General features: G+C 45.7%; 2 protein-coding genes across 4 annotated transcripts in view; both read left to right on the forward strand.

Moving 5' to 3' along the window:
• The window catches only part of LOC130283985 (up-regulator of cell proliferation-like), a 53797-nt gene extending 43185 nt beyond the window's left edge, over positions 1–10612 (forward strand). For both annotated transcript variants that reach the window (XM_056533842.1, XM_056533843.1), the window contains one exon: positions 5182–10612. In XM_056533842.1, the coding sequence (XP_056389817.1) occupies positions 5182–9895 (4714 nt within the window). In that variant the 3' untranslated portion in view covers positions 9896–10612. The remainder of the gene's footprint in view (positions 1–5181) is intronic.
• Positions 1–27470, forward strand: part of LOC130283982 (up-regulator of cell proliferation-like) — a 99682-nt gene that overhangs the window by 43476 nt on the left and 28736 nt on the right. Inside the window, exons 1-2 of one of the 2 annotated variants that reach the window (XM_056533835.1) lie at positions 1843–2618; positions 26778–27097. In XM_056533835.1, coding sequence (XP_056389810.1) covers positions 26803–27097 — 295 coding nt within the window. In that variant the 5' untranslated portion in view covers positions 1843–2618; positions 26778–26802. Of the gene's footprint in view, positions 1–1842; positions 2619–26777; positions 27098–27470 lie in introns of those variants that run through there. The other variant, XM_056533834.1, reaches the window with a different exon arrangement.

Consider the following 27470-nt stretch of genomic DNA (forward strand, 5'->3'; position numbering starts at 1 on the left):
GTGGGTATAGTAGCTGTAGAGGTTGTAGGGGCCGTATGGTCTGTAGAGGTTATAGTAGCTGTGGGGCTGTAGTGGATGAAGGGGCTGTAGTAGCTGTAGTGGTTTTATTAGCTGTAGAGGTTGTAGGGGCCGTATGGTCTGTAGAGGTTATAGTACTGTAGTAGCTGTAGTGCCTGAAGGGTCTGTAGTAGCTGTAGTGGCTGTAGGGGATATAGTAGCTGTAGAGGCTGTAGAGGATATAGTAGCTGTAGGGGCTGTAGTGGCTGTAGGGGATATAGTAGCTGTAGAGGCTGTAGGGGATATAGTAGCTGTAGGGGCAGTAGTGGCTATAGGGGCTATAGTAGCTCTATGGGCTGTATAGGCAGGAAAACAATATCCAGTACATTGAATTAGAATTAAATAAAATTCTAGTTTATTTCTTCCACATCTTAAATCTCCAAGATAAGACCAGTGATCATCAGGAACGCCCTGACACATTTTAGAACAGAGCATGCACCCATAGAGATAGAACCTTTACCACAAGAGCTCCCTCATCTTCTCAGTGCTTCCATGTCCAACCCTTTCTGGACCCTTCTACTGGACACCAGCACCACCATCTACACATCTACCACCGTATATACCACAAACTACAGCCACTATAGTTACGGTCAGGATCCGGATAGGTATGCAGCGAGGAGACTGGTGGTGGTTCCTCTGTGTCAGTGGGGTGATGACGTGGGCCGTACCAGGGGAACGGAGTCTAAGAGGTTACCGGTTTTCACCAGAGCCCGCCGCAGAACAGGATGGACTTGCAGCGGCAGGTAACCCCCAGGTCGTTCCACCCGATAGCGACTCAACCCCAGCTGACAGCTGAGACAGGCGCGGTACAGAAGGACAAGGCAAGAGCAAGGTCGGACGTAGCAGAAGGTCAGGGCAGGCAGCAAGGGTCGTAGTCAGGGGCAACAGCAGAAGGTCTGGAACACAGGCTTGGGAACACAGAAAACGCTTTCACTGGGCACTAGGCAACAAGATCCGGCGATGACAGGAAGGGGAATTGGGTTTTTATAAGGAGGGCACAGGTGCAGGTACTGATTGGGCCAGGCGCCAATCAATGGCGCACTGGCCCTTTAAATCTCAGAGAGCCGGCACGCGCGCGCCCTAGGGAGCGGGGCCGCGCGTGCGGGACTGAGTAGACGGAGGACGGGGCAGGTGAGGAGATTGGGATGCGAACCGCGGGCAGGCGCGTCCCACTACGCGGGTCGCATCCCCGCCGAAGACACTAGTGCAGCGCTCCCGGTCAGCGGGTCTGACCGGGGCGCGGCACGGAGGTGAACGCTGCGAGCGCTCCGGGGAGGAGCAGGGACCTGGAGCCCTCGGCGTAACAGTTACTTTGCAAACACAGAATCCGACTCACCTGTTTAGATTGGCCACCTGATCATAGTAGGAGGTGAGAAATGTTTCACCATCATCACAGATGGGGATTCTTTACTGTAAGAGCAGTGATACTATGGAGTTCTCTCCAATAGATGTTGTGATGACTTAAACAAATTTAAGGGAGGGCCTGGATGTTTTTCTGGAAAAAATATAATATTACAAGTTATGAATAGAATCTGGACATAGGACAGTGATCCAGAGATTTATTCTGATACCAAATTTAGAGGTAGGATGGAATTTTCCCCCTAGCATGGGGCAATTGGGGATCCAGTGACCTCATTGTCATGTATGAAATGATGTCAGCTTTGTGACATGGTGCATGACTGAGGGGATTTTAGATATGTTCCACATTTTAACCTACCAAAATTTCTCACCTAAAACTCTATCCCGCCTCCAAATCCCTGTTTATATAACACAATTATAAATAAACACTTTATATAACATTATAAATGACATTATAAACATTATTAACAATTTTACATGTACATGACCTGACCACATGTGACAGGAAGGGTCCCTGGAGGGCTCTACCATAGAAATACTGATTCGACTAGTAACCCCAGGCACTAACACTCTCTTGCTATTAGCCACATCCACCTGACCCAAGGAGACACCTGTAACTTAGTACATGTTCCCCAACAAACTTCTGTGGCCCAGAACCACCACCAGGAGGCCTATTCCAGCTGTAGCATAAACAGCTGGCAAAACTGCTTCTCTATTTATTCACCCTGCTCCTTATATGCTGGAACTAACAACTACCTCCAAGGACCCTTTCACCTGCTGAACCAGAACAACCAACCCAACTCCTAAAGGAAAGATGGGCAGGACCTTCTTCCCTAACTGTCTCCCGCCATCTGAAAGCTCCTCCCCTTTTTCCCGCCATAAATCACCCTTTCACTCTCCGCCTTGTAATCCTTAACCCTTGCTATACCTTGACTGCACCTGCCCGCCAAAACCTCTTAAAGTGGTAGTAACCTCCAAATCCCCTAACAGTCAACCTCCACCTAATGAACCCAACCATAAATCCTGATTCCCAAAATAATAAAGGAGAAGGGAGATGGAGCAAGTAAACCCCCCTGTCAAGCCACTACTCCACTCTACTTTCCCCATCACTCCGTTTGATCCTATTATCCTGCTGGAAGTAGCCATCATGATAGGTCCTCTGTGGTCATAAAGGGATGGAGCTGATTAGCAACAATATTCAGGTAGGCTTTCAAGTTCAGTTGGTACTAAGAGGCCCAGTGTGTAAAGAAAATGGCCCCCACACCATTAAACCACCACCTCCAGCCTGAACCGCTAATACAAAATCAGGTTGGATCCATGCTTTTATGCTGTTTACCACAAATTCTTACCCTTTTATTTGAATGTCGCAGCTGGAATCAAGACTCCCCAGACCAGGCAACATTCTTCCAGTCTTCCATTCTCCAGTTTTGGTACCTGTGCAAATTGGAGCCTCAATTTTCTGTTCTTAGCTGACAGAATTAGGACCTGGTGTTGTCTTCTGCTGCTGTAGCCCATCTGCTTTAAGGTTGGATGTGTTGTACGTTCAGACATGGCATAAATCACTAGTCAGACCACATATGTAGTATTCGGTCCAATTCTGGGCACCTATATATTTGAAGGATATGGCTGAACTGGAGAGGGAGAGGAGGAGGAGGCTGAACTCGATGGACTTGTCTTTTTTTTCAACCTTACAAACTATATTACTGTTATCTCAAACTAGTCTGCACATTCTCCTCTGACATCAGTAAGGCATTTTCCTCCCTCCACCCAACTGCCCCATACTGTTTTCTTTTCTTTTCTGGACCAATCTCTATAAACCCTAGAGATGGTTATGCGTGAAATTCCAAATAGATCAACAGTTTCTGAAGTCTGGCACCAACAATCATGCCACATTCACAGTCTCTTAAATACCTTTTCTTCCCTATTCTGATGCATGGTTTGAATTTAAGCAGGTTGTACCAAATAAAGTGGCAAGTGAGTTAGAGTTTTGCCATATTTAGTAGCTTTCTTCAGACCTAGTTATGTCGGTAATTTGTAGGTGTAGGACTATTTGGGCTGTTTTAATAACATTTAGGTACCGTATTTTTCGCCCTATAGGACGCACCGGCGTATAAGACGCACCCAATTTTTAGGGGCAAAATCTAAAAAAATAAAGATTTTGAACCCAATAGTGGTCTTCAACCTGCGGACCTCCAGATGTTGCAAAACAACAACTCCCAGCATGCCCGGACAGCCAACGGCTGTCCGGGCATGCTGGGAGTTGTAGTTTTGCAACATCTGGAGGTCCGCAGATTGAAGACCACTGCCGCTCCGGACCCGTCACCGCTGCCCTGGATGTCGCTCCATCGCTGTCCCCGTCGCTCTGGAACGTCTCTGCTGCTGGCCGTGTATCCTCGCTTTCCGTCGCCGTCATCACGTCGTTACGCACGCCAACGCACGTACGCGACGACGTGATGACGAGGAAGGAGAGCGCTGGCCATACAGGGGATCCCTGAACGGAGAAGACACCGAGGAGGCAGGTAAGGTCCCTCCCGGTGTCCTGTAAGCACTAACCTGGCTATTCAGTCGGGCTATTCGGGACCGCCGCGGTGAAATTTCACCGCGGCGGTCCCGAACAGCCCGACTGAACAGCCGGGCTAGTGTCACTTTCCCTTCAGACGCGGCGGTCAGCTTTGATCGCCGTGTCTGAAGGGTTAATACAGGGCATCACCGCGATCGGTGATGTCCTGTATTAGCCGCGGGTCCCGGCCGTTGATGGCCGCAGGGACCGCCGCGATAGGTGTGTATTCGCCGTATAAGACGCACCGACTTTTCCCCCCAAGTTTTGGGGAAGAAAAAGTGCGTCTTATACGGCGAAAAATACGGTAGGTATGCCTTAGGAATTTTTGTCCTCCTTGAACTGTGAGAGCTGATATATACACACACTTGATGGTATGGCATTCTTTCTGTAACATGCATTATTTATATGGAAACCGCGAAACCTTGGGGTATTACATGTAACAACATCTTTAAAAAAAAAAAAATTTACAATTCAATTTTTTTTTTATGCTTTTGTATTTGTGTTATTTACATTATTGGAATGACTCCTCTGCGCCTGGGATTAGGTACCAAGGTATCTTCCTATTGCGGGTAAAAATATCACGAAATTGTGGGAATTGGTCTATAAAGGGTGTTATTTAAAGGATAATGCATGCCTTTAGAGGGAGAACGTTATTATGTTCAAAACGTGTCTTTTTGGTTACAGGTCTTATTGTGGAGATTTTTAATGTGGAAGAAATAAGGAAGAATTTTTGTTCTATCTCAATGTGCTGGATATTTTTTTCCTGTTAGTCTATCTAGTGCTGAGCATGTGGTCGGAGCACCGAGAGACCAATCTGAACAGGTTAGCAGGATCCTGTGTTTGCAAAAGGGCTATAGTGGCTATGTGTGGTGTAGATGGTGGTGCTGGTGTCCAGTAGAAGGGTCCAGAAAGGTATGGACATGGAAGACCCAAGGAGATGAGTGAGCTCTTGTGGTAAAGGTGTTATCTCTGTGGGTGCAGCGTCTGTTCATTGTAGATACAAGGGAGTACCTAGCCCACACAGGGCCAACACCCTCAATTTTGTGTAAATTGGCAAAGACAAATATAATAAAATATCTAACTGTATATCTGTAGACTGAATGACTACCTTATTATACAACTTAAATAATTTTTTTGAGCAAGTAAAATGCTTCATTAGTATTAAAAGTAAATGCTAAAGATAAAAATGTCACTTTTTTTTAAAGGAAAAAACTGATGGAGTTCCTACTGTCCAAGCTCCAGCTGGAGGAATACCAAGACTCCCAGATTAGTTTAAAACATGTGATGTGTATCTCGAAGGAGAATGGTTGTGAATCCACTACTGAAAGTTTGCTACAGTCAAACTTTCTCAGAAAACTTTTCGCACTGGATGGAACTGCGCGAAAAACCATGATGGATGACCATGATGATGCCAACATAAGTGGCTTCAGTACACAAGATGATCTCTTTGGAACCATTGAGATGTCACCTAGGAATTCATTAAATTCTCCACATCCCTTGGATGTTTTATGTAATCTTCTGCATCGTTCTGACAGCTTTCTACAACAAGTCATTTTCTCAAAAATGTCTATGTGCCAATTTGCAGTTCCTATTGTGCTTCCTTCTTATCAGAACAAGCCATGTACCTTTCTGCTATGGCCCATGAGAGACATTATAAAGAGGTGGAGACCTACATCTTTACTGAGCACTAAAGGATTTAAAGAAGACAACCTGGTGAACATTTCTATGCCAATCTTCTCATTTATCCAAATAGGCAATTGTAGTCTTTCGAAATCCAAAATCCTCAACAGTGTCCTTAGTCCTACCTATACTCATCATGACTTCTTTGTTCACCAGGACATTGAATATGGATATCATCCTAAAACAATTTCAGAAGGACTTCTTGAGCTTTTCTGGTACTTTCCCAGCGGGAGTCAAAGCTCCAATGTTTTCCATGATCCAACTGCTGTGATGAACCTACGTGGAGATCCAGAATCCCATCAGAAGCAGTTTAGTTTGTTGACTAAGGTTTCTTCTGCTATTTTTATTTTCTGTGAAGATCTGCAAGAAAAACACTTGAGAATGTTGAAGAGTTCTGCATTGGACAATCCAAACTTCTATTTCATTATTTCTCTACCTAATGATAAATATCACCAGGAGGAAACAAAAAAATCCCTACGCAAGTTAAGAACATCTCTGAACTTGAACAGTAAACATGTCTTGGTGAAAGATTCAAAGATGAATGAAGCTGAAATTGTAAAAGAGATACAAAACCTCATGAGAAGTTTGACCAAAGATTCTCCTAAATCCATGACATTAGTGGAAGTTGGAGACATCGCAAATGAACTCGGAATCTATGTAGATGAGAATTTAGAAGAATCTCAGAGGGCAAAGAAACTAGCCATGAAAATCACTGGGCAAATCAATGATGTCTCACTGTATAAGAAGCAAACCTTGACCCTGCAGGGAGATTTGTGGAAAAAAATTACTAAAAATGAAAAAGAACTTTGTAGAATGAGGAAACAGGGTGATGTTAGTGCGGAGACTTACAAATCAGAGCTAAAGGGACAAATTCTGGAGCTGCGTAGACAACAAAGCCAGCAAGAAGTACAAGAAGACATGAAGAAGTTTTTATCTGCGCTCAATGACCTGCCTCATACTGAGAAACTTTACTTCTTAAAGTGGATGAACATATTTCTTGATGATATTGCTCGATTTCACCTAAAAGAGTTACAGACTGAGTATTTGAATAATTCTACCAGCGTGTTGGTACTAAAGCAACTAGATCAGAAGATGTCTGATAGCTCCCTTGGATTAGAACATTTCATACGTGAAGTGGGGCAGATACATGAAGCACAATGTTTCAAACGGAATCATAAAGGTCTTGGACAAAAATTCTGTGATCTCCCTGGATTAGCTGCTGATCTCCTGTTAGATGGGTTCCCATTGGAGCTGATTGATGGAGATGCTTCCAATATTCCCCTACAATGGATAACTGATGTCCTGACTGAGCTGGATAAGAAGACCGGAGGACACTGTAGGATGAGGGTTATAACTGTGCTGGGAGTGCAGAGTACCGGGAAGTCCACCCTATTGAACACCATGTTTGGGCTACAGTTCCCTGTGGCCAGTGGACGATGCACACGAGGAGCCTTCATGACTCTTATTACAGTAGAGGAGAATTTCCAGGAAGAACTAGGCTGTGAATTTATTGTGGTAATTGACACTGAAGGGTTGAAAGCTCCTGAATTGGCATCTCTGGTGGACAGTTATGAACATGACAACGAACTGGCCACATTTGTGGTTGGATTGAGTGACATCACTATCATTAACATATCCATGGAAAATTCATCAGAAATGAAGGATATTTTACAGATTGTGGTTCACGCATTTCTCCGTATGAGTAAAATAGGAAAGAAACCCACATGCCATTTTGTTCATCAAAATGTGAGTGATGTGTCAGCTCATACTATGGGTATAAGAGACAGAAAGAAACTATTGGAGCACCTGAATCAGATGACAAAGGCTGCAGCAAAAATGGAACAACTGGAAGGGATAACAGCCTTTAATGATATCATGGATTACAATCTCGATGAACACACATGGTACATATCTGGCCTCTGGTGTGGAACTCCGCCTATGGCCCCCATAAACACAGGCTACAGTGAGGGGGTTCTTTCATTCAAGAAATATTTGCTTGATTTCTTGAAAGGGAAAGTACACAAGTCACAGGGAATCCCAGAATTTCTTGAGTGGTTGAAAAGTTTATGGAATGCCGTGAAACATGAAAAATTTATATTCAGCTTTCGAAACAGCCTGATAGCAGATGCCTATGACCAGCTGTCAGTGAAATATTCACAACTGGAGTGGAACTTCCGAAAAGTAATATATAATTTGATGACTGAGGCATTGATATCAGTACAGAATGAGCGAACAGAAAATCTTGTTGAAGCATTGAATGATATAAAACAGTCGACATCAGAAATAGTGAGAAAAGAGGAGAAGAACATGCACCATTTACTAGATGTGTATTTTGATTCTGAATTGGAAAATGCTCATCTGGTACAAAAATACAGAGAGGATTTTATGAAAAGTATAACATGTCTTGGGAAGGAGCTTAAGGAAGAAATATTCAACAGGTGCACTGAAGCCTCTCGTATCCAGAAGACAAAATGTAAGATAGAAGGTTTAAAGGATAGTTACATCTCAATAATAGAAGAAAAGGTGACTTCTCTTCTTTGCTCATGTCAGGACAGAACAAAGAAACTGGACATTGAGGAGCTTGAAGAAGAATTTCATGCCATGTGGGATAATACAATAAATGGCCTTCAAGTCAAATCCATAGGAAGACAAAACATTGACCAAATAATGCTTCAACAGCTTCGGAGAGAGATGAGCCACAAGTCAGGTGCCATCAATGAGAAACTGCTGAATATCAAGACACTTTTTGAATTTTCAGATGCAACATATGAAGTGCAGGATGAACACATTGATCTTAAATGGTATCAAAAATGTCATGACAAATTCTTTTTCAATGTCCCAAGTTTAAAAGATTTCTATAAAGAAGACTACAGTTTTAAATCAAAGCAGGTAGCAGAAGACTTGGCAGAGAAAGGCCTGAGATATGTTGACCAACACTTGAAGATGAACGAGAATTACCATGATACCTTTAGCTTAGAATTACTCAGAATGGTCAATGAAAGGCTACAACAGAAAGAGGTGAAGAACCTGCACACCACAGCCTCTTTTGAGCTGGACTTGAAGCTTCTACTTTTAGGCAAAGCAGTCCCAAGATTTCAAAAGATGCATGATAATTTTGTAAACCTAAATGATCCATACTTAAGTCTGAAAAACTTAAAATCTGAATATTTTTCCATTTTTAAAGCTCTATTCCAGCAGAAGGATGAATGCAAAACAAGGGCAAAGCGCTTCTGTGAACTCTGCCTGAAACCAGCCATAGTGCAGTATGTAAACCATCATCTTGGACAAGAGATAGTCAACGACATACTGAATGGAGATGACAACATGAAATATATGAGCCGCACTTTCTTTCAGCTGCGGGTGCTTAGTAACCTTCTTGAAGACCATTCATTTGAGCAATATGTCAAGTATATCAATAACTATGAGCGTTTTGTTAAGGATTGTATCTTAGATTTCATTAAAGAGAGATATGAAGACCCTGAAGGTTTGCAATCATTGCGATCAAATATCATTTTGTCCATTCTTCAGAAATTAAGAAAAATTCTTCAAAACTCCCAAATACAGGAAAGTTCAGATTTCGCAGAATTTCTAAGAAGTTTTTGTAAGATGCTGCACAAAGATTTAGTCATCTCACAGGAGGACCTAAAGGTGATTATTTTTCAGAATTCGGTGTCTGTTCCTCAGTTTGCTGCTGATGTGGAGTCCTTCCTCTCTGACCTTGAAGAGGACATCTTGTCACAAATGAGACCTATTACTATTGAATTTGTTCTTGACGTTGTAGTCCTAAAACCAGAAGAAGAATTGTTTAGGAAAGTGATCGGATGTGGTAAGCAGTGTCCATTCTGTAAAGTCCCATGTGAGGCAGGATGTGCGGAGCACACTGAGCACTTTGCTACTGTCCATCGGCCTCAGGGTCTGGGCAGATACAGATATGTAGACACAAATGTCTTGTGTTCCTCACTATGTTCTACAGATGTTGTTACAGAGAAGTCATTCAGGAACTCAGATACTGATTGGAAGTTTCATCCCTATAAAGAATATCGCGAGTTTTATCCAGACTGGATGATCAAACCCGACCCCAGCATCAACGCATCCGACTACTGGAAATTTATCTTTAAAGAGTTCAATGCCCAGTTTGCAAAGAAATATAATGCAAAACCTGCAAGTCTACCCAAAGACTGGTATGATATAAGCAAGGATCGAGCTCTTGAAAGCCTCAAGGAATCATTCTGTGTTTAACCCCTTAAGGACCCTGGCTTTTTCCATTTTTTTATTTTCAATTTTTCCTCCTTAACTTTAAAAAATCATAACTCTTTAAAATTTTCACCTAAAATTCTATATGATGGCTTATTTTTTACATCACTAATTCTACTTTGTAATGACATTAGTCATTTTACCCAAAGATCTATGGTGAAACGGAAAAAAAATCAATGTGCGACAAAATTTATGAAAAAACACTATTTTGTAAGCTTTGGGAGCTTTCGTTTTTACGCAGTACATTTTTTGGCAAAAATGATACCTTATCTTTATTCTGTAGGTCCATACGGTTAAAATGATCCCCTACTTGTATAGGTTTGATTTTGTATTACTTCAGAAAAAAATCATGAATACATGCAGGAAAATGTATACGTTTAAAATCGTCATATTCTGACCCCTATAACTTTTTTATTTTTCTGTGTTCAGGGCGCTATGAGGGCTAATTTTTTGCGCCGTGATCTGATGTTTTTAGCGGTACCATTTTTGTTCTGATCAGACTTTTCGATCACTTTTTATTCAAAGAACATGTTCATTCTTTGCGCAGATTCCGCGAGCACTGCACAGCCGTCAATGGTGACGGCTCAGTGCCCCGCTGCCCTAGCCGCAAAGTATTTTTAGCGGCCGCCACCAGACAGAATCTTCGCTCGCTGGATTTAGCGAGTGGAGATTCTGCAGTGTGAGCGCACCCTAAAAGTTAAAGAGGTGGTGGGGAGGGTGGGGGTTGGGGGTGGTGGGGCTGCATGCATCTAGGAAGGTGAGGAGCTTCAGCATGGTGTTTTTTATGAATCCCAAGATGTAGGGGTTTCTTCCTATTTATCCTTAGCCAAGTGTTGAATATTTAATTCTTACTGCATATCTGTAGGTGAGGGGTGGGATTGGTAGGGTAAGATATACATTTAATGGTTGTACATGGTGTAATATCGCATAAGGCTGAGGGGGATAAAGGGACTGTTTTTTGTACTCTTTACCTATTCTTCTTGAAAAATCCCACATATTATAGCCGCCATTTTATTTACTTTTTATTTTGTAGTCACGTGTCCATGAAATTGAAAGCGTTTAAATAAAGAAGCTCCTATAATGTTGTAAACATTATATAATGTATATTATACCCTTCCACTGTTTACATTTTGCTATTGTGTATGTGTATCTATTTATTATTATTTGAAAACTGTAATAACATTTTTGAAAACTTTTTATGGGCCCAAAGCTCTTTAGTCCTGATGACATTTTGTCACGATGCCGGCTGGCAGGTAGTGGATCCTCTGTGCCAGAGAGGGATTGGCGTGGACCGTGCTAGTGGACCGGTTCTAAGCCACTACTGGTTTTCACCAGAGCCCGCCGCAAAGCGGGATGGTCTTGCTGCGGCGGTAGTGACCAGGTCGTATCCACTAGCAACGGCTCACCTCTCTGGCTGCTGAAGATAGGCGCGGTACAAGGGAGTAGGCAGAAGCAAGGTCGGACGTAGCAGAAGGTCGGGGCAGGCAGCAAGGATCGTAGTCAGGGGCAACGGCAGAAGGTCTGGAACACAGGCTAGGAACACACAAGGAACGCTTTCACTGGCACAATGGCAACAAGATCCGGCAAGGGAGTGCAGGGGAAGTGAGGTGATATAGGGAAGTGCACAGGTGAACACACTAATTGGAACCACTGCGCCAATCAGCGGCGCAGTGGCCCTTTAAATCGCAGAGACCCGGCGCGCGCGCGCCCTAGGGAGCGGGGCCGCGCGCGCCGGGACAGGACAGACGGAGAGCGAGTCAGGTACGGGAGCCGGGGTGCGCATCGCGAGCGGGCGCTACCCGCATCGCGAATCGCATCCCGGCTGGCAGCGGAATCGCAGCGCCCCGGGTCAGAGGATGTGACCGGAGCGCTGCAGCGGGGAGAGTGAAGCGAGCGCTCCGGGGAGGAGCGGGGACCCGGAGCGCTCGGCGTAACAGTACCCCCCCCCTTGGGTCTCCCCCTCTTCTTAGAGCCTGAGAACCTGAGGAGCAGACTTTTGTCTAGGATGTTGTCCTCAGGTTCCCAGGATCTCTCTTCAGGACCACAACCCTCCCAGTCCACTAAAAAAAAAGTTTTCCCTCTGACCTTTTTGGAAGCTAAGATTTCTTTGACAGAGAAGATGTCCGAGGAGCCGGAAACAGGAGTGGGAGGAACAGATTTGGGAGAAAAACGGTTGAGGATGAGTGGTTTGAGAAGAGAGACGTGAAAGGCATTAGGGATACGAAGAGAAGGAGGAAGAAGAAGTTTATAAGAGACAGGATTAATTTGACACAAAATTTTGAAAGGACCAAGATAGCGTGGTCCCAACTTGTAGCTAGGGACACGGAAGCGGACATATTTAGCGGAGAGCCATACCTTGTCTCCAGGGGAAAAAACGGGAGGAGCTCTTCTTTTCTTATCCGCGAACTTCTTCATGCGTGATGAAGCCTGTAAGAGAGAATTTTGGGTCTCTCTCCATATGATGGAAAGGTCACGAGAAATTTCATCCACAGCGGGCAGACCAGAGGGCAAGGGAGTAGGGAGGGGGGGAAGAGGGTGACGGCCGTACACCACGAAAAATGGGGATTTGGAGGAAGATTCAGAGACCCTGAAGTTATACGAGAATTCGGCCCATGGGAGGAGATCTGCCCAGTCATCCTGGCGGGAGGAAACAAAATGTCGCAAATAATCACCCAAGATCTGGTTAATTCTTTCTACTTGTCCATTGGACTGGGGATGATATGCAGAAGAAAAATTTAATTTAATCTTGAGTTGTTTACAGAGAGCCCTCCAGAATTTAGACACGAATTGGACGCCTCTATCCGAGACAATCTGCGTAGGCAACCCGTGAAGACGAAAAATGTGTACAAAAAATTGTTTAGCCAACTGAGGCGCAGAAGGAAGACCAGGAAGAGGGATGAAATGTGCCATTTTGGAGAATCGATCAACGACCACCCAAATAACAGTGTTGCCACGGGAAGGGGGTAAATCAGTAATAAAATCCATACCAATCAGAGACCAAGGCTGTTCGGGGACAGGCAGAGGATGAAGAAAACCAGCGGGCTTCTGGCGAGGAGTCTTATCCCGGGCACAGATAGTGCAGGCTCGCACAAAGTCCACAACATCCGTCTCCAGAGTCGGCCACCAATAGAAGCGGGAGATGAGTTGCACAGATTTCTTGATGCCCGCATGACCTGCGAGATGAGAGGAGTGACCCCATTTGAGGATTCCGAGGCGTTGGCGTGGAGAAACAAAGGTCTTTCCTGGAGGAGTCTGCCTGATGGAGGCAGGAGAAGTGGAGATCAGGCAGTCAGGTGGAATGATGTGTTGCGGAGAGAGTTCAACTTCTGAGGCATCCGAGGAACGAGAGAGAGCATCGGCCCTAATGTTCTTATCGGCAGGACGAAAGTGAATCTCAAAATTAAATCGGGCAAAGAACAGAGACCACCGGGCCTGGCGAGGATTCAGCCGTTGGGCAGACTGGAGGTAGGAGAGGTTCTTGTGGTCGGTGTAGATAATAACAGGAAAACTTGATCCCTCCAGCAGATGCCTCCATTCCTCAAGTGCTAATTTAATGGCTAGAAGCTCTCGATCCCCGATGGAGTAGTTCCTCTCCGCTGGAGAGAAGGTCCTAGAGAAAAAACCACAAGTGACAGCATGCCCGGAAGAATTTTTTTGTAGAAGAACAGCTCCAGCTCCCACTGAGGAGGCATCAACCTCCAATAGGAAGGGTTTGGAAGGGTCAGGTCTGGAGAGGACGGGAGCCGAAGAAAAGGCAGACTTGAGTCGTTTAAAGGCGTCTTCTGCTTGAGGAGGCCAGGACTTGGGATCAGCATTTTTTTTGGTTAAAGCCACGATAGGAGCCACAATGGTAGAAAAATGTGGAATAAATTGCCTGTAATAATTGGCGAACCCCAAAAAGCGTTGGATAGCACGGAGTCCGGAGGGGCGTGGCCAATCCAAGACGGCAGAGAGTTTGTCTGGATCCATCTGTAGTCCCTGGCCAGAGACCAAATATCCAAGAAAAGGAAGAGATTGGCATTCAAACAGACATTTCTCAATTTTGGCATAGAGTTGATTGTCACGAAGTCTCTGAAGAACCATACGGACATGCTGGCGGTGTTCTTCTAGATTGGCAGAAAAAATTAGGATATCGTCCAGATATACAACAACACAGGAGTATAACAGATCACGAAAAATTTCATTGACAAAGTCTTGGAAGACGGCAGGGGCGTTGCACAGGCCAAAGGGCATGACCAGATACTCAAAGTGTCCATCTCTGGTGTTAAATGCCGTTTTCCACTCATCCCCCTCTCTGATGCGGATGAGGTTATAGGCGCCTCTTAAGTCCAATTTAGTAAAGATGTGGGCACCTTGGAGGCGATCAAAGAGTTCAGAGATGAGGGGTAAGGGGTAGCGGTTCTTAACCGTGATTTTATTAAGACCGCGGTAGTCAATGCAAGGACGTAGGGAGCCATCTTTTTTGGACACAAAGAAAAATCCGGCTCCGGCAGGAGAGGAGGATTTACGGATAAAGCCCTTTTTTAGATTCTCCTGGACGTATTCAGACATGGCAAGAGTCTCTGGGGCAGAGAGAGGATAAATTCTGCCCCGGGGTGGAGTAGTGCCCGGGAGGAGGTCGATAGGACAATCATAAGGCCTGTGAGGAGGTAGAGTCTCAGCTTGTTTTTTGCAGAAAACATCCGCGAAGTCCATATAGGCCTTAGGGAGACCGGTTACTGGAGGAACCACAGAGTTACGGCAAGGGTTACTGGGAACCGGTTTTAGACAGTTCTTGGAACAAGAGGACCCCCAACTCTTGATCTCCCCAGTGGACCAATCCAGGGTTGGGGAATGAAGTTGAAGCCAGGGAAGTCCAAGGAGAATTTCCGAGGTGCAATTGGGGAGGACCAAAAGTTCAATCCTCTCGTGATGAGATCCGATGCTCATAAGAAGGGGCTCCGTGCGGAAACGTATGGTACAGTCCAATCTTTCATTATTTACACAATTGATGTAGAGGGGTCTGGCGAGACTGGTCACCGGGATGTTGAACCTGTTGACGAGAGAGGCCAAAATAAAATTTCCTGCAGATCCAGAGTCCAAGAAGGCCACAGTGGAGAAGGCAGAGGCAGACATCCGCACAGGCACAGTAAGACGTGGAGAAGCAGAGTAGACATCAAGGACTGTCTCACCTTTGTGCGGAATCAGCGTACGTCTTTCCAGGCGGGGAGGACGGATAGGACAATCCCTCAGGAAGTGTTCGGTACTAGCACAGTACAGGCAGAGGTTCTCCATACGGCGGCGTGTCCTCTCTTGAGGTGTCAGGCGAGACCGGTCGACCTGCATAGCCTCCACGGCGGGAGGCACAGGAACAGATTGCAGGGGACCAGAGGAGAGAGGAGCCGAGGAGAAGAAACGCCTCGTGCGAACAGAGTCCATATCTTGGCGGAGTTCCTGACGCCTTTCGGAAAAACGCATGTCAATGCGAGTGGCTAGGTGAATAAGTTCATGTAGATTAGCAGGAATTTCTCGTGCGGCCAGAACATCTTTAATGTTGCTGGATAGGCCTTTTTTGAAGGTCGCGCAGAGGGCCTCATTATTCCAGGACAATTCTGAAGCAAGAGTACGGAATTGTACGGCATACTCGCCAACGGAAGAATTACCCTGGACCAGGTTCAACAGGGCAGTCTCAGCAGAAGAGGCTCGGGCAGGTTCCTCAAAGACACTTCGGATTTCCGAGAAGAAGGAGTGTACAGAGGCAGTGACGGGGTCATTGCGGTCCCAGAGCGGTGTGGCCCATGACAGGGCTTTTCCGGACAGAAGGCTGACTACGAAAGCCACCTTAGACCTTTCAGTGGGAAACAGGTCCGACATCATCTCCAGATGCAGGGAACATTGGGAAAGAAAGCCACGGCAAAACTTAGAGTCCCCATCAAATTTATCCGGCAAGGATAGGCGTAACCCAGGAGCGGCCAATCGCTGCGGAGGAGGTGCAGGAGCTGGCGGAGGAGATGACTGCAGAAGCTGTGGTAGTAACTGTTGTAGCATAACGGTCAGTTGAGACAGCTGTTGGCCTTGTTGCGCTATCTGTTGTGACTGCTGGGCGACCACCGTGGTGAGGTCAGCGACAACTGGCAGAGGAACTTCAGCGGGATCCATGGCCGGATCTACTGTCACGATGCCGGCTGGCAGGTAGTGGATCCTCTGTGCCAGAGAGGGATTGGCGTGGACCGTGCTAGTGGACCGGTTCTAAGCCACTACTGGTTTTCACCAGAGCCCGCCGCAAAGCGGGATGGTCTTGCTGCGGCGGTAGTGACCAGGTCGTATCCACTAGCAACGGCTCACCTCTCTGGCTGCTGAAGATAGGCGCGGTACAAGGGAGTAGGCAGAAGCAAGGTCGGACGTAGCAGAAGGTCGGGGCAGGCAGCAAGGATCGTAGTCAGGGGCAACGGCAGAAGGTCTGGAACACAGGCTAGGAACACACAAGGAACGCTTTCACTGGCACAATGGCAACAAGATCCGGCAAGGGAGTGCAGGGGAAGTGAGGTGATATAGGGAAGTGCACAGGTGAACACACTAATTGGAACCACTGCGCCAATCAGCGGCGCAGTGGCCCTTTAAATCGCAGAGACCCGGCGCGCGCGCGCCCTAGGGAGCGGGGCCGCGCGCGCCGGGACAGGACAGACGGAGAGCGAGTCAGGTACGGGAGCCGGGGTGCGCATCGCGAGCGGGCGCTACCCGCATCGCGAATCGCATCCTGGCTGGCAGCGGAATCGCAGCGCCCCGGGTCAGAGGATGTGACCGGAGCGCTGCAGCGGGGAGAGTGAAGCGAGCGCTCCGGGGAGGAGCGGGGACCCGGAGCGCTCGGCGTAACACATTTCATGCACTGCACCCTTGGGGCTCAGCCATATCATGGGGACATTATGTGAATGTGTGGACATTAATGTAGGTTGTGATTCAAGACCCCATAGACATTAGTGAAAAGTCACCTTACCCTGGTGAATTGTTGTGTCCTGAAGCTGATGATGTTGGGGGAGAGAATGCTTGGGAATGTTCAAGTTCTACTGCCCGACCCTTCGGTTTTCACGGAGATGAACCACCATCAGTGCGGTTTGGCAGCAGCTTACCTCCCCTCTCCCCATTCAGAACACATAAATGTTGGGTGAGCCAAATGTTTATGTGTATGGGGCAAATGAGAGAGCTATCTGCTAAATGAAGGTAAGGCTGACAGTAGAGATGAGCGAATATTTGAAAAATTCGATTCAACCGATTCGCTGAATTTTCCGAAAAAATTTGGTTCGGTCCGAATTTTTATGCGGTGAATCTGTATTAAAAACAGCTATTTCTCAATAGGGGTTTAGAACACTTTGCCTTGCTGTAATACGCATAGGGTGTGTGCTGGGTTAGTGAAATAATACTGTTATTTAGTATGACATGCAGATTAGAGGCATTGCTATTAGAATCACTGTCGCAGAGCGGCACTATGACAGAGCCTGGAGGTGGCATCAGTATGAGGAGACCATATAGTGGCTGAATGACAAAGCGTGGAGTTGGCGGCAGCATGAGGAGACCATATAGTGGCTGAATGACCCAGCCTGAAGGTGGCAACAGCCTGACGAGACCATAGGGCCTCACAATGAAAAAGATTAAAGATATTTTTTAACATTTAAATTGAAGATTTCAAATAGATTAACCTAAAAAGTTTTGTTTAATGTGCCAGCAGCATGAGGAGACCACATGGCAGAACAATATCTATTCAAGAAAAAGAAAGCTGCAAACAGTGCACACCAAAAGTAAATTTAAATAATACAAAAACTTTATTCATAGAAACCACAAAAAGGGAGACACATACATCTAAAACCATTTAAAAAGGCTCATTTGTGAGCCTGATGCCATCACTGGGGAAGGGGACATGACCCCCCAACTCCAACCCTGCCCTAATTCCAATACACAAATGAGGCTAGCACTCCAAAGTAGTGTATAAAGGATTACAAAAGATCATAATACAAGTAAGTGGAATGAAATATAGTACAAATAATGCAAGTAAATTAAGTACAAAAGTAAGCAAACCACAGACGAAGGAGCAGTATTAGGATAGCAGAAGGGCAGGGAGACCAGAGTGGGTGAAAAAAGGAGAAATAGGCATCAGATATGTGGCATCAGGCGAGTGGCAGGATCAGAATAGTAGCTGAGGCAGGAATGCAGAAGAAAACAGTCTCTTTTGTAAAAGTGTTAGTGTGCACAAGTAAGTATTGAGGATATGCATTACATAAAATCCTAACTTTTAATAATATTCTTAGAATAAAATATATGTACCCAAATTATTTTTTTTTATTAAACAAAAGGAAAGGTGTGCAAATAAACACCATGTGTCACCTACACCAACAAGTATTAATGTGATGCAAAGACCTCTAAAAGGTGGAAGGGAACAACGTATGGTCCATTGTAATCGGTGGGGGTAAAAACTTCCCCTGTAAGGCCCTACTCTCGCATTATTAATTCCCTTCTTGGCAAGTGTTATTTGCCCTAAAATGGGCGGCCCCACATAGGAACCTCTCCCTATTTCTACCTACAAGCACTGCCATTTCCCAGGGTTTTTAGGTGGAAATAGGGATTGGTTCCTGTGTGGGGCCTCCCTTTTTAGGACGAGTAACACTTGCCTCCAAAAGGTGGAAGGGAACAACGTATTGTCCATTGTAGCAGGTGGAGGTAAAAACTTCCCCTGTAAGGCCCTACTCTTGCCCTATTAATTCCCTTCTTGGCAAGTGTTACTTGCCCTAAAATGGGCAATCCCACACAGGAACCTCTCCCTATTTCCAACTAAAACCCTGGAAAATGGCAGTGTTTTTAGATGGAAATAGGGAGAGGTTCCTGTGTGGGACCGCGCTTTATAGGGCGATTTACACTTGCCAAGAAGGGAATTAATAGTGCGCGAGTAGGGTATACAGGGGAAGTTTTTACCCCCACCTGTTACTATGGACCATACGTTGTTCCCTTCCACTTTTTAGAGGTCTTTGTATCACATCAATACTTGGTGTAGGTGGCACATGGTGTTTTTTGCACACCTTTCCTTTTCTTAGATAATAAATTAATGGGGTCCATATATTTTATACTAAGAAAAGTTAAGTTTTAGCTAATGCATATCCTCAATACTTACTTGTGGTCTGATGCAGAGGAATTTCTGTAACTGGGGAGCAGCACCTTAAATATGTTTTGCACTATCCATATTTGTGAAGTGTTGGTGTAGCAGCATGGTCAATCTGCTCTGATGCATCAGGCATTGGTGGGTGGACATCCTGACTGATCCATCCCTGATTCATCTTCACAAAGGTCAGTCTCTCCACATTTTTCGTGGACAGACAAGTTCTCCTTGGGGTTACAAGTTCTCCGCCGCACTAAACACCCGCTCTGATGGCACACTACTGGCCGGGCAGGACAGCTTTTCCTGGGCAAACTCTGCTAGTTGCGGCCACAAATCAAGTTTGGCTGCCCAGAAGTCCAGTGGATCTTCAAAATGTGTTGGCAGGGTCATGTCAAGGTATGCCACCACCTGCTGGTTCAGGTCCTGCTCCATGTCTACCTGCTGCTGATGAGTTGCTTCACTATGCGGGTGAAGAAAGCTACTCATCAGCGACTGTAGACTCAGGCTGCTGCTGATGGAGCTGGTACTGCTCCTGCCACCCCACCCCAGCAGCCATGGCAGTGGAAGGTGAGCGCAGAGGGCCCCCCGAGTCAGACCTGCGAGAGGATGGACAATGGCTCATATAGGCATCGGCCAACTGACTACGTAGGATGTCTCTGTAGTAGGTCAGTTTGTCCTCCCTCTCAGTGGGTGTAAAAAAGGCCCATTTTGTGCCGGTAGTGAGTGTCCAATAAGGTAGAGAGCCAGAAGACATCCCGCTGCCAAATGGTAACAATTTGGTGGTCACTGCGCAAGCAAGTAAGCATGCATCGTGCCATTTGTGCAAGTGACTTGGAGGGACACCCTGCCTCCATCTCCACTGCATACTGCCATGGTGTGTCTGGGTCCTCTGTCTCGTCTTCCTCATCACCCTCTAGCTCCTTCAGCTGCTCCTCCTCTCCTGTCAGATGACTATAAAAACCACCCATTTCGTGAAACCTAAACTGTGCTCCACTGTAACCCTCCCCCCCCTCCTCTTCTTCCAGTTCAGCCCCCACAGGGCTCATGTTGCTGTGAGATGTAGGCGCCATGTCTCCAGTGCCCTGACCAGCCATCGTTTCCAACACATGTTGTAGGAAATAAAGCAGTGGAATGACATCGTTCATCCCGTAATCTTGGCGACTGACTAATAATGTGGCTTCCTCAAAGGGCCTGAGCAAACGGCAGGTGTCACGTATGAGCTGCCACTGGTTGACATTGAAGTTACACAGGGGAGTTGTTACAATATAATCCCTCTTTCCCGTCAAGTTACAGAAGTGAAGTGGCCATTCACTGGAGAGAAGCCAAACTCGTTAGCTTGACAGACTTAATAGACCCGTTGAGACGTACATTGATCCTCTTCTCCTCGCTTCAGTCTAAATATTTTCTTCCAGACGCCTCATATCCGCTTTATCAAGAGATACATACACGGCTGAAATCCACTGCTTCAGCTATGACCCTTCCCCCTATGACACCCTTTGAGACCCTATGCAAAAACTCTACATCAACCAGAGGACTTATATCAGACATCTATTCACTAATACTCAAACCAGAGGATAAAACTAGTATACGTTATTCGTATATAGACAAATGGGAGGCATACTTGGGACAAAAATTTACTGTTGAACAATGGCAAGTATCTTCTTCATGTATAAATTACAAAGAAAATCAGTACAAAATACTCACCTTTTGGTATCAAACTCCCGATTTGCTACACCGATTGTTTCCTCAGGTACCTCCCTTAAGTTGGAGATGTAAACAAGCCAGGGGAACGCTTCCGCATATTTTCTGGGATTGTTCTGCCCTGGTTGACTATTGGATTTATGTTAGAGATCTAGTGAGTCAAGTACTGAAGATTTTACTGCCTCTAGATCCATCCATATTTCTTCTCAACATGTTCCCTAAGAATCCAAATAAAACACAAACTAGACTATTATTGCACATTTTAATGGCAGCAAAGTGTGTAATAGCCAGTTGGTGGAATGAGAATGTGTCTCCGCCAATAAATGTGCTACTGGATAGGGTTAGGGAAGTAAAGAGAATGGAATACCTCTCAGCGTCATTAGAGAACTCATTATCTAAGCATTATCAAATCTGGCAAGAGTGGGAAGAATACGATACATAATTAATACATCTAAGACACAAGAGGTTGAAGGGTACCATGCAAATTATTTAACATTTTTCTTTAAACAGTTTTATTTCTTTTTGAATTCTTTTTCTTTTATTTTCCCTTTTTCTTTCCCAAAAGTAAGGCTGTTATGATGATCATATAAATATATCTGTTAGACGTGCTGAGAAAGGCGAGGTCAAAATACATTATATTGCCTAGGTTAAACAAATGTCATATAAAAATATGAAGTGGAGAACTATGCGTTGTGACAATGCCATTAATTGTTACTGTGATGTTATAACTCTAAGTACGAGCAGAATCTTGACAATCTTGTTATTCCTTTATATTTTCCTTTTTTTTTTTGTTTCTTTTTCAATTTTTGTAAAATTGCAAAAATTAACAAATAAACAGTTATAAAAAAAAAAAAGAAATCGGTGATGGCTTTTCTCTGTTTGTATAGACGGTCCAACATATGGAGGGTGGAATTCCAATGTGTGGAAACGTCGCAAATAAGACTATGTCTGGGGATACCGTTCTGATGCTGCAGCTCAAGGAGAGTGTGCTTTGCGGTGTATGAGTGACTGAAGTGCATACAAAGTTTCCTTCCCATTGTTAGGATGTCTTGCAGATGGCGGGAACACTTCAGAAACCGCTTGACAACCAGATTGAGCATGTGTGCAATGCAGGGTGCATGGCTCAGGCTTCCTTGTCGCAGCACATACAAGATGTTCTTCCCGTTGTCGGTCACCATGGTTCCCATTTCCAGTTTTCGTGGAGTAAGCCACTTTTAGCAGTTCCTCCCCTGTTTGACTCCGTTCGCCAATGCAAACCATGTGAAGATCAGCGTGACACCGCTGTGCCCTGCACACATGGTATGCTGGAGGGGCACTGAGACTTGTCCGTGCAGTGGAGGCTGAGGACACGGTGGAGGATGAGAAGGCGGAGTCGCACACTGTCACAGGACCAACAGCGCGAGAGCGTGGAGACGGAAGTGGCGTGACCTGTCCAAGTTGCTGTTGTGGCTGTGCAGGAACCACATTTACCCAGTGGGCCGTAAAGGACATGTATTGTCCCTGACCGTAGTTCCAGCTCCACATGTCGGCACTGCCATGCATTTTGGTGCACACCGACAGGCTCAAGGAATGGCCCACCCTCTGTTCCACAAAATTGTGCAGGGCTGGTACTGCCTTTTTCGCAAAGGAATGATGACTTGGGACTTTCCCCCTTGGCTTGGCACAAGCCATCAGTTCTCTGAAAGGTGCAGAGTCCACCACTTGAAAAATGAGGGACTTCAGCACCAGCAACTTGGACAGGAGCACTTTCAGCTTCTGTGTCATTGGATGAGTGGGCGCATACTGTTGTCTCTTGGACATTGCTTCTGTGATGGATTGCTGCCAGAATGACTGACTCAAAGTAGGAGGAGCAGGAGAATCTGGAGTGACAGAAGATGGGTATCACACACAGCTCCCTTCAGCTGAGATGGTGGAGCCTTGGCTGGCTGAAGCAGGGAGTGGCATGCCACTCGGTGATGCAGCAGGCTGGACCACCGCATCGGAGCCATGGTTCTCCTAGGCCGCTTTATGGTGATGCTGCATATGTTGACACAGGGCCATGGTGCGAACATTGGGACCCTGGCCATGCTTCACCTTCTGCCGATACATCTTGCATGTGGCCATGTTAACCTCCTCTGGATGCTTGATGAAAAACTGCCACATCGCCAAGTAGCTGATATTCCCCCCAACAGTCCTCACTGACTGACTGCTACTGCCGCTATCTCCGGGAACCCCTGTTCCACTACGGGCTGCCGCAAAGCTTGTGGTCTACCCCGAGCACGTTTGGCTCCAGACTTTCCACTTCTGACACCATGCTGACTCCCAACCATGCTACCACCTTGCTGGCTCAGCTGCTGCCTCACGGGCAACCTGCAACCCTCTTCTCCTGATGATGATGAAGCCCCTTCTGCACCCGGCTCCCAAGTGTGATCGGCTTCATCATCATCGAATTGTGTCTGCACATCACTGATGCCCTCCTCAGGTTCCTCAACAGTGTCTGCTTCAGGAGCCTGAACACTCGCAACTCCACCTCCCACACCATTCTCCTCATCACTACTTGCCAAGCAGATGTCTCCTCCACTTCTTGGCTGGGCAGTAGCTGCTGACTGTCCTCTAGTAGATCATCCTCACTAAATAGTAGAGCTGAACCCACAGCATACAATACTTCTGTCGGGGAGGGAACAGCATAGGACAGAGGCAATAGGAGGACAGGGACTGCTCCTGGGCCATGCCAACTGAGGGTTGTGTCTGAGGATCCCACTGACTGTTGACTGGGGGTGTCGGATACCACTTATGATGAAGTGGATGACTGATTTAACCAATCAATGATGGCAGATGGGTTGCTGATCGAGACACGACTGCTAGCTGATACCGGGAGCTCAGGCCTCTCGCTGTGACTCCTGCTGCCACTAGTCTGCTGTGACCTCTGCCTGATGAATTTAGGCCTCTGCCACTCCTCTGTGCACTTCCTGGCACTTCTCTGCCTGACATAGTTATACACCAGCTGAGTACGTATATGTTACACTTGAGAGGAGGACAATACACTCCACTACCCCTAAAACTGTATTAGACTACAGAAACAAGTGTGTAGCTTTGGCTGGCCTTTCAAAGTAACTAGGCCCAAATTAGTTTAACAGGAAAATATATAAAGGATACATCGTAGGTGTACCTACAGTTTACACTTATGAGAGGTGGACAATACGCTCCACTACAAACTGTATAAAGGCTACAAAAACAAGTGTGTAGCTTTGGCTGGCCTTTCACAGTAACTAGGCCAAAATTAGTTTTACAGGAAATATATAAAGGACACCACGTAGGTGTACGTACAGTTTAAACTAATGAGAGGAGGACTATGCGGTCCACTACAAACTTTATAAGGCTACAGAAACAAGTGGGTAGCTTTGGCTGGCCTTTCCCAGTAACTAGGCCAAAATTAGTTTTTCAGGAAGAAAAAAAATGGCAGTTCCTTGACAAACGGATATCTTTTAAACATGAAATGGATCCCCCAGAAGTTTTGGGACTTGGCCTGGTGCTGCTTTCAGAGGGAGCTATATGTAAAGGACACCCTGTAACACAGTAACTCTGATAAACGAGGATGTCCCCGAGAAGAGTGTGGGGGTATGCTGAAAAGCATGGACCACTTCCTGCTTCATTGTCCTTTTAATATAGGGGTTTACAACCGGTGGACGCTTCCATTGGCTGGAGTCAAGTTGCTGACTGGAGTCAACTAGTGGGCTTATGGGGCATTCTGGAACCTGGAACAGTGGTTAGATACCACACGTGGAACACACGGTGTCTAATATCTATACAGTGGAAAGTCCTCTCCGAGGTGGAGGTCTGTAGTAACATCACCGGTGACCTCGGGAAGATCAGGTCTTTGGAGTATGGCAGTCTTGGTACCAGTAGGGCTTCTCTCCTGTGGAGAGGGTTTTCATTTGATGTGCCCTAGGTACTAGACCTTTTGGGTAGAGTACCCCGGTTTCTGGTTAGGGACAGTGATGTAGGGACAGAGAGAGGGTGAGTGCAGGGTCAGTTTGTTGAAGGGATAGCAGTGGGGTGAGTCGTAGGGAAAAGTTAGTGGAGAGAGTTTAACATTTAATATCAGGATTGCCAATCTTCTTCCCTGTTGGTGGGCTATGCATGTACACCCTAGTCTTTTTGTTTTGTTTTCAGAGTATGTGTTTAACTACTATATATATATATGTATATATATATATATATATATATATATATATATAGCAACAGAAGAATGCAGCAGCACACTGCCAGCACATGTGCTGGCAGTGTGCTGCTGCATTCTTCTGTTGCTGTATATCTAGCCTAGTAGCGTGCACCTGTAGGCCAGGTCCATATAATAGTTTGGTATCAACTAAAGTGCTGGCTGACTTATTCTTTGTCTATATATATATATATATATATATATATATATATATCTATATATTACATCATATGTGATTATATCAGCCGCACCTCTTATAACGCTCCAGTATTATTATAAGCTGCTGATTATAGGTTTAGTATTCTTTCTGGACAGTGTTTGCTGTGGTAGATATGATGGAGTAGTGGAGAAGTTTTACTTAACTCTGCTACATACAAATCCAGTCTTACTGTAAATATTGTGTAACATTCTGGATTCTTCAGGTTATTACAAACGGCTTTATGTCGTGACTTTCACTTCTGGGCTCTGACGTCTATGATTCCTCCCTGGGTTTGGCCTCCTCAGATTGTTGACTTTTCTCTTCGTACCAGATTTACTGTTCATCTTTTGGAATCAATGCAGTTTCTGGAGACTGAGGTAGGAGAAAGACTTTTACTTCTAGACTTACAATGCTAAAGCTCTAGTTCCCTGTTATCTGTATCTACAATGCTGATGACTACATCTTATAAACTGATACAACATCTTCTTTACTTAAATGACCAATTTACTTTCACCATAACCGGGTGATATTTGGTAATGTTGACCCTGGTCCTAGTGACCATGATAACCTGGGCTCCAGTGTTCTATGTTCATGGATCATCATGCGCCCAACACCAATCTGCTCCCCCTGAAATAGGACACAGTATCCTTCTAGGGACAAGCCCAGTCCACTGATAATTACTGCACCTTCTCAGTGACACAGATGAAGGGTGGAGATGACTTCTTGTATAGAGATTTGTTTTTTAAGGAGATGAAGATTCAGATCTTTAGCTCCTCAACACTAGAATCCATTAGATGGTGGACATTACGGATTATTGGGATTAGAGTTTCATGTCTATTTTTTTTCCATCTTTCCCTCGTTTTCTCCTTTTTATTCTATACAACCGGGATGACATATCAGTTTAGGGAGATCTTGTTTTATCATCTGTGTTTTAAAAAGATCAAAGTTTAGGTAAAGTTCAGTCAGCTGATATAATGGAGCCATTCCCAAGTCTTGTTACATCATTTAAAGTGGTACTCCGGCCCTGAGACATCTCCAAAAGATTGGGGATATGTCTCACCACGGGGGTCCCGCCGCTGGGGACCCCCGCAATCTTGTATTCGCCATCCACCTGTTTGAGCTGCATGCTGTGGTGCCAGCTCACAAACAGCCATGTGGCAACCACGGGGCCGGAGTATAGCACCCGCTATGCAAGTCTATGGGAGGGGGTGTGACGGCCGTCCGCCCCCTCCCACAGACTTGCAAAGTGGGGGCAGGGGGTGACATCACACGGGGGTGGAGTCAAGATGGCCATCACGCCCCCTCCCATAGACTTGCATAGTGGGGGCGGGGGGTGACGTCACATGGGGGCAGAGTTGTGACATCACGATACTCCGGCCCCGTGGTCGCCACCCGGCTGTTTGTGAGCTGGCACCGCAGTGTGCAGCTCAAACAGGTGGGTGGCGAATACAAGATTGCGGGGGTCCCCAGCGGCGGAACCCACGCGGTGAGACATCTTATCCCCTATCCTTTGGATAGGGGATAAGATGTCTCAGGGCTGGAGTACCCCTTTAAGAAGAATTCTAACTCCAAGATAAAACCGAGATCTACTGTCTGTAATGCTGTATATCACTGGTATATACTTACTATATTGAGTGTATGGGATTAGTTTCAGATTGTGAAATCCAGGCACCATGGCGTCTGACTCCGGAGCATCGAGGACTATTAATCAACTGAGGTCGGAATTAATAGAGGCTTTGGAAGAAGACGTAGATGGTTTTTTGGATGAAATTGACTCTCTGCACCTCATCTCCCTGGAGGAATACATCGATGTCCAGTATGATGAAAACCCAAGGGTCAGGGCTGAGAAGCTAATGGACCTCATACTTCTAAAGGGGGAATCGGCCTGTGAGAAATTCCTCAATCACATAGAGAACATGGCTCTCCGATTTCCAGCATTGCCCAGTTTGTCTCCGTCCTTTATGAAATGTGAGTAGACCATAGACTTTACACATTGTCAGACATATATATGACTGCTTACTCTTAAACACGTGAAATAATGTGACCATGTGTCTCTAGAGCCATTATACACCCAAGTCTATAACCCTTTATCTACCTATGTCCATGTATACACCCATGTCTATGATCCTTTATCTACCTATGTCCATGTATACACCCATGTCTATGATCCTTTATCTACCTGTGTCCGTGTATACACCCATGTCTATGATCCTTTATCTACCTATGTCCATGTATACACCCATGTCTATGATCCTTTATCTACATATGTCCATGAATACACCCATGTCTATGATCCTTTATCTACCTGTGTCCATGTATACACCCATGTCTATGATCCTTT

Source organism: Hyla sarda, chromosome 8 (assembly GCF_029499605.1).
Source record: "Hyla sarda isolate aHylSar1 chromosome 8, aHylSar1.hap1, whole genome shotgun sequence".
Lineage (NCBI taxonomy): Eukaryota > Metazoa > Chordata > Amphibia > Anura > Hylidae > Hyla > Hyla sarda.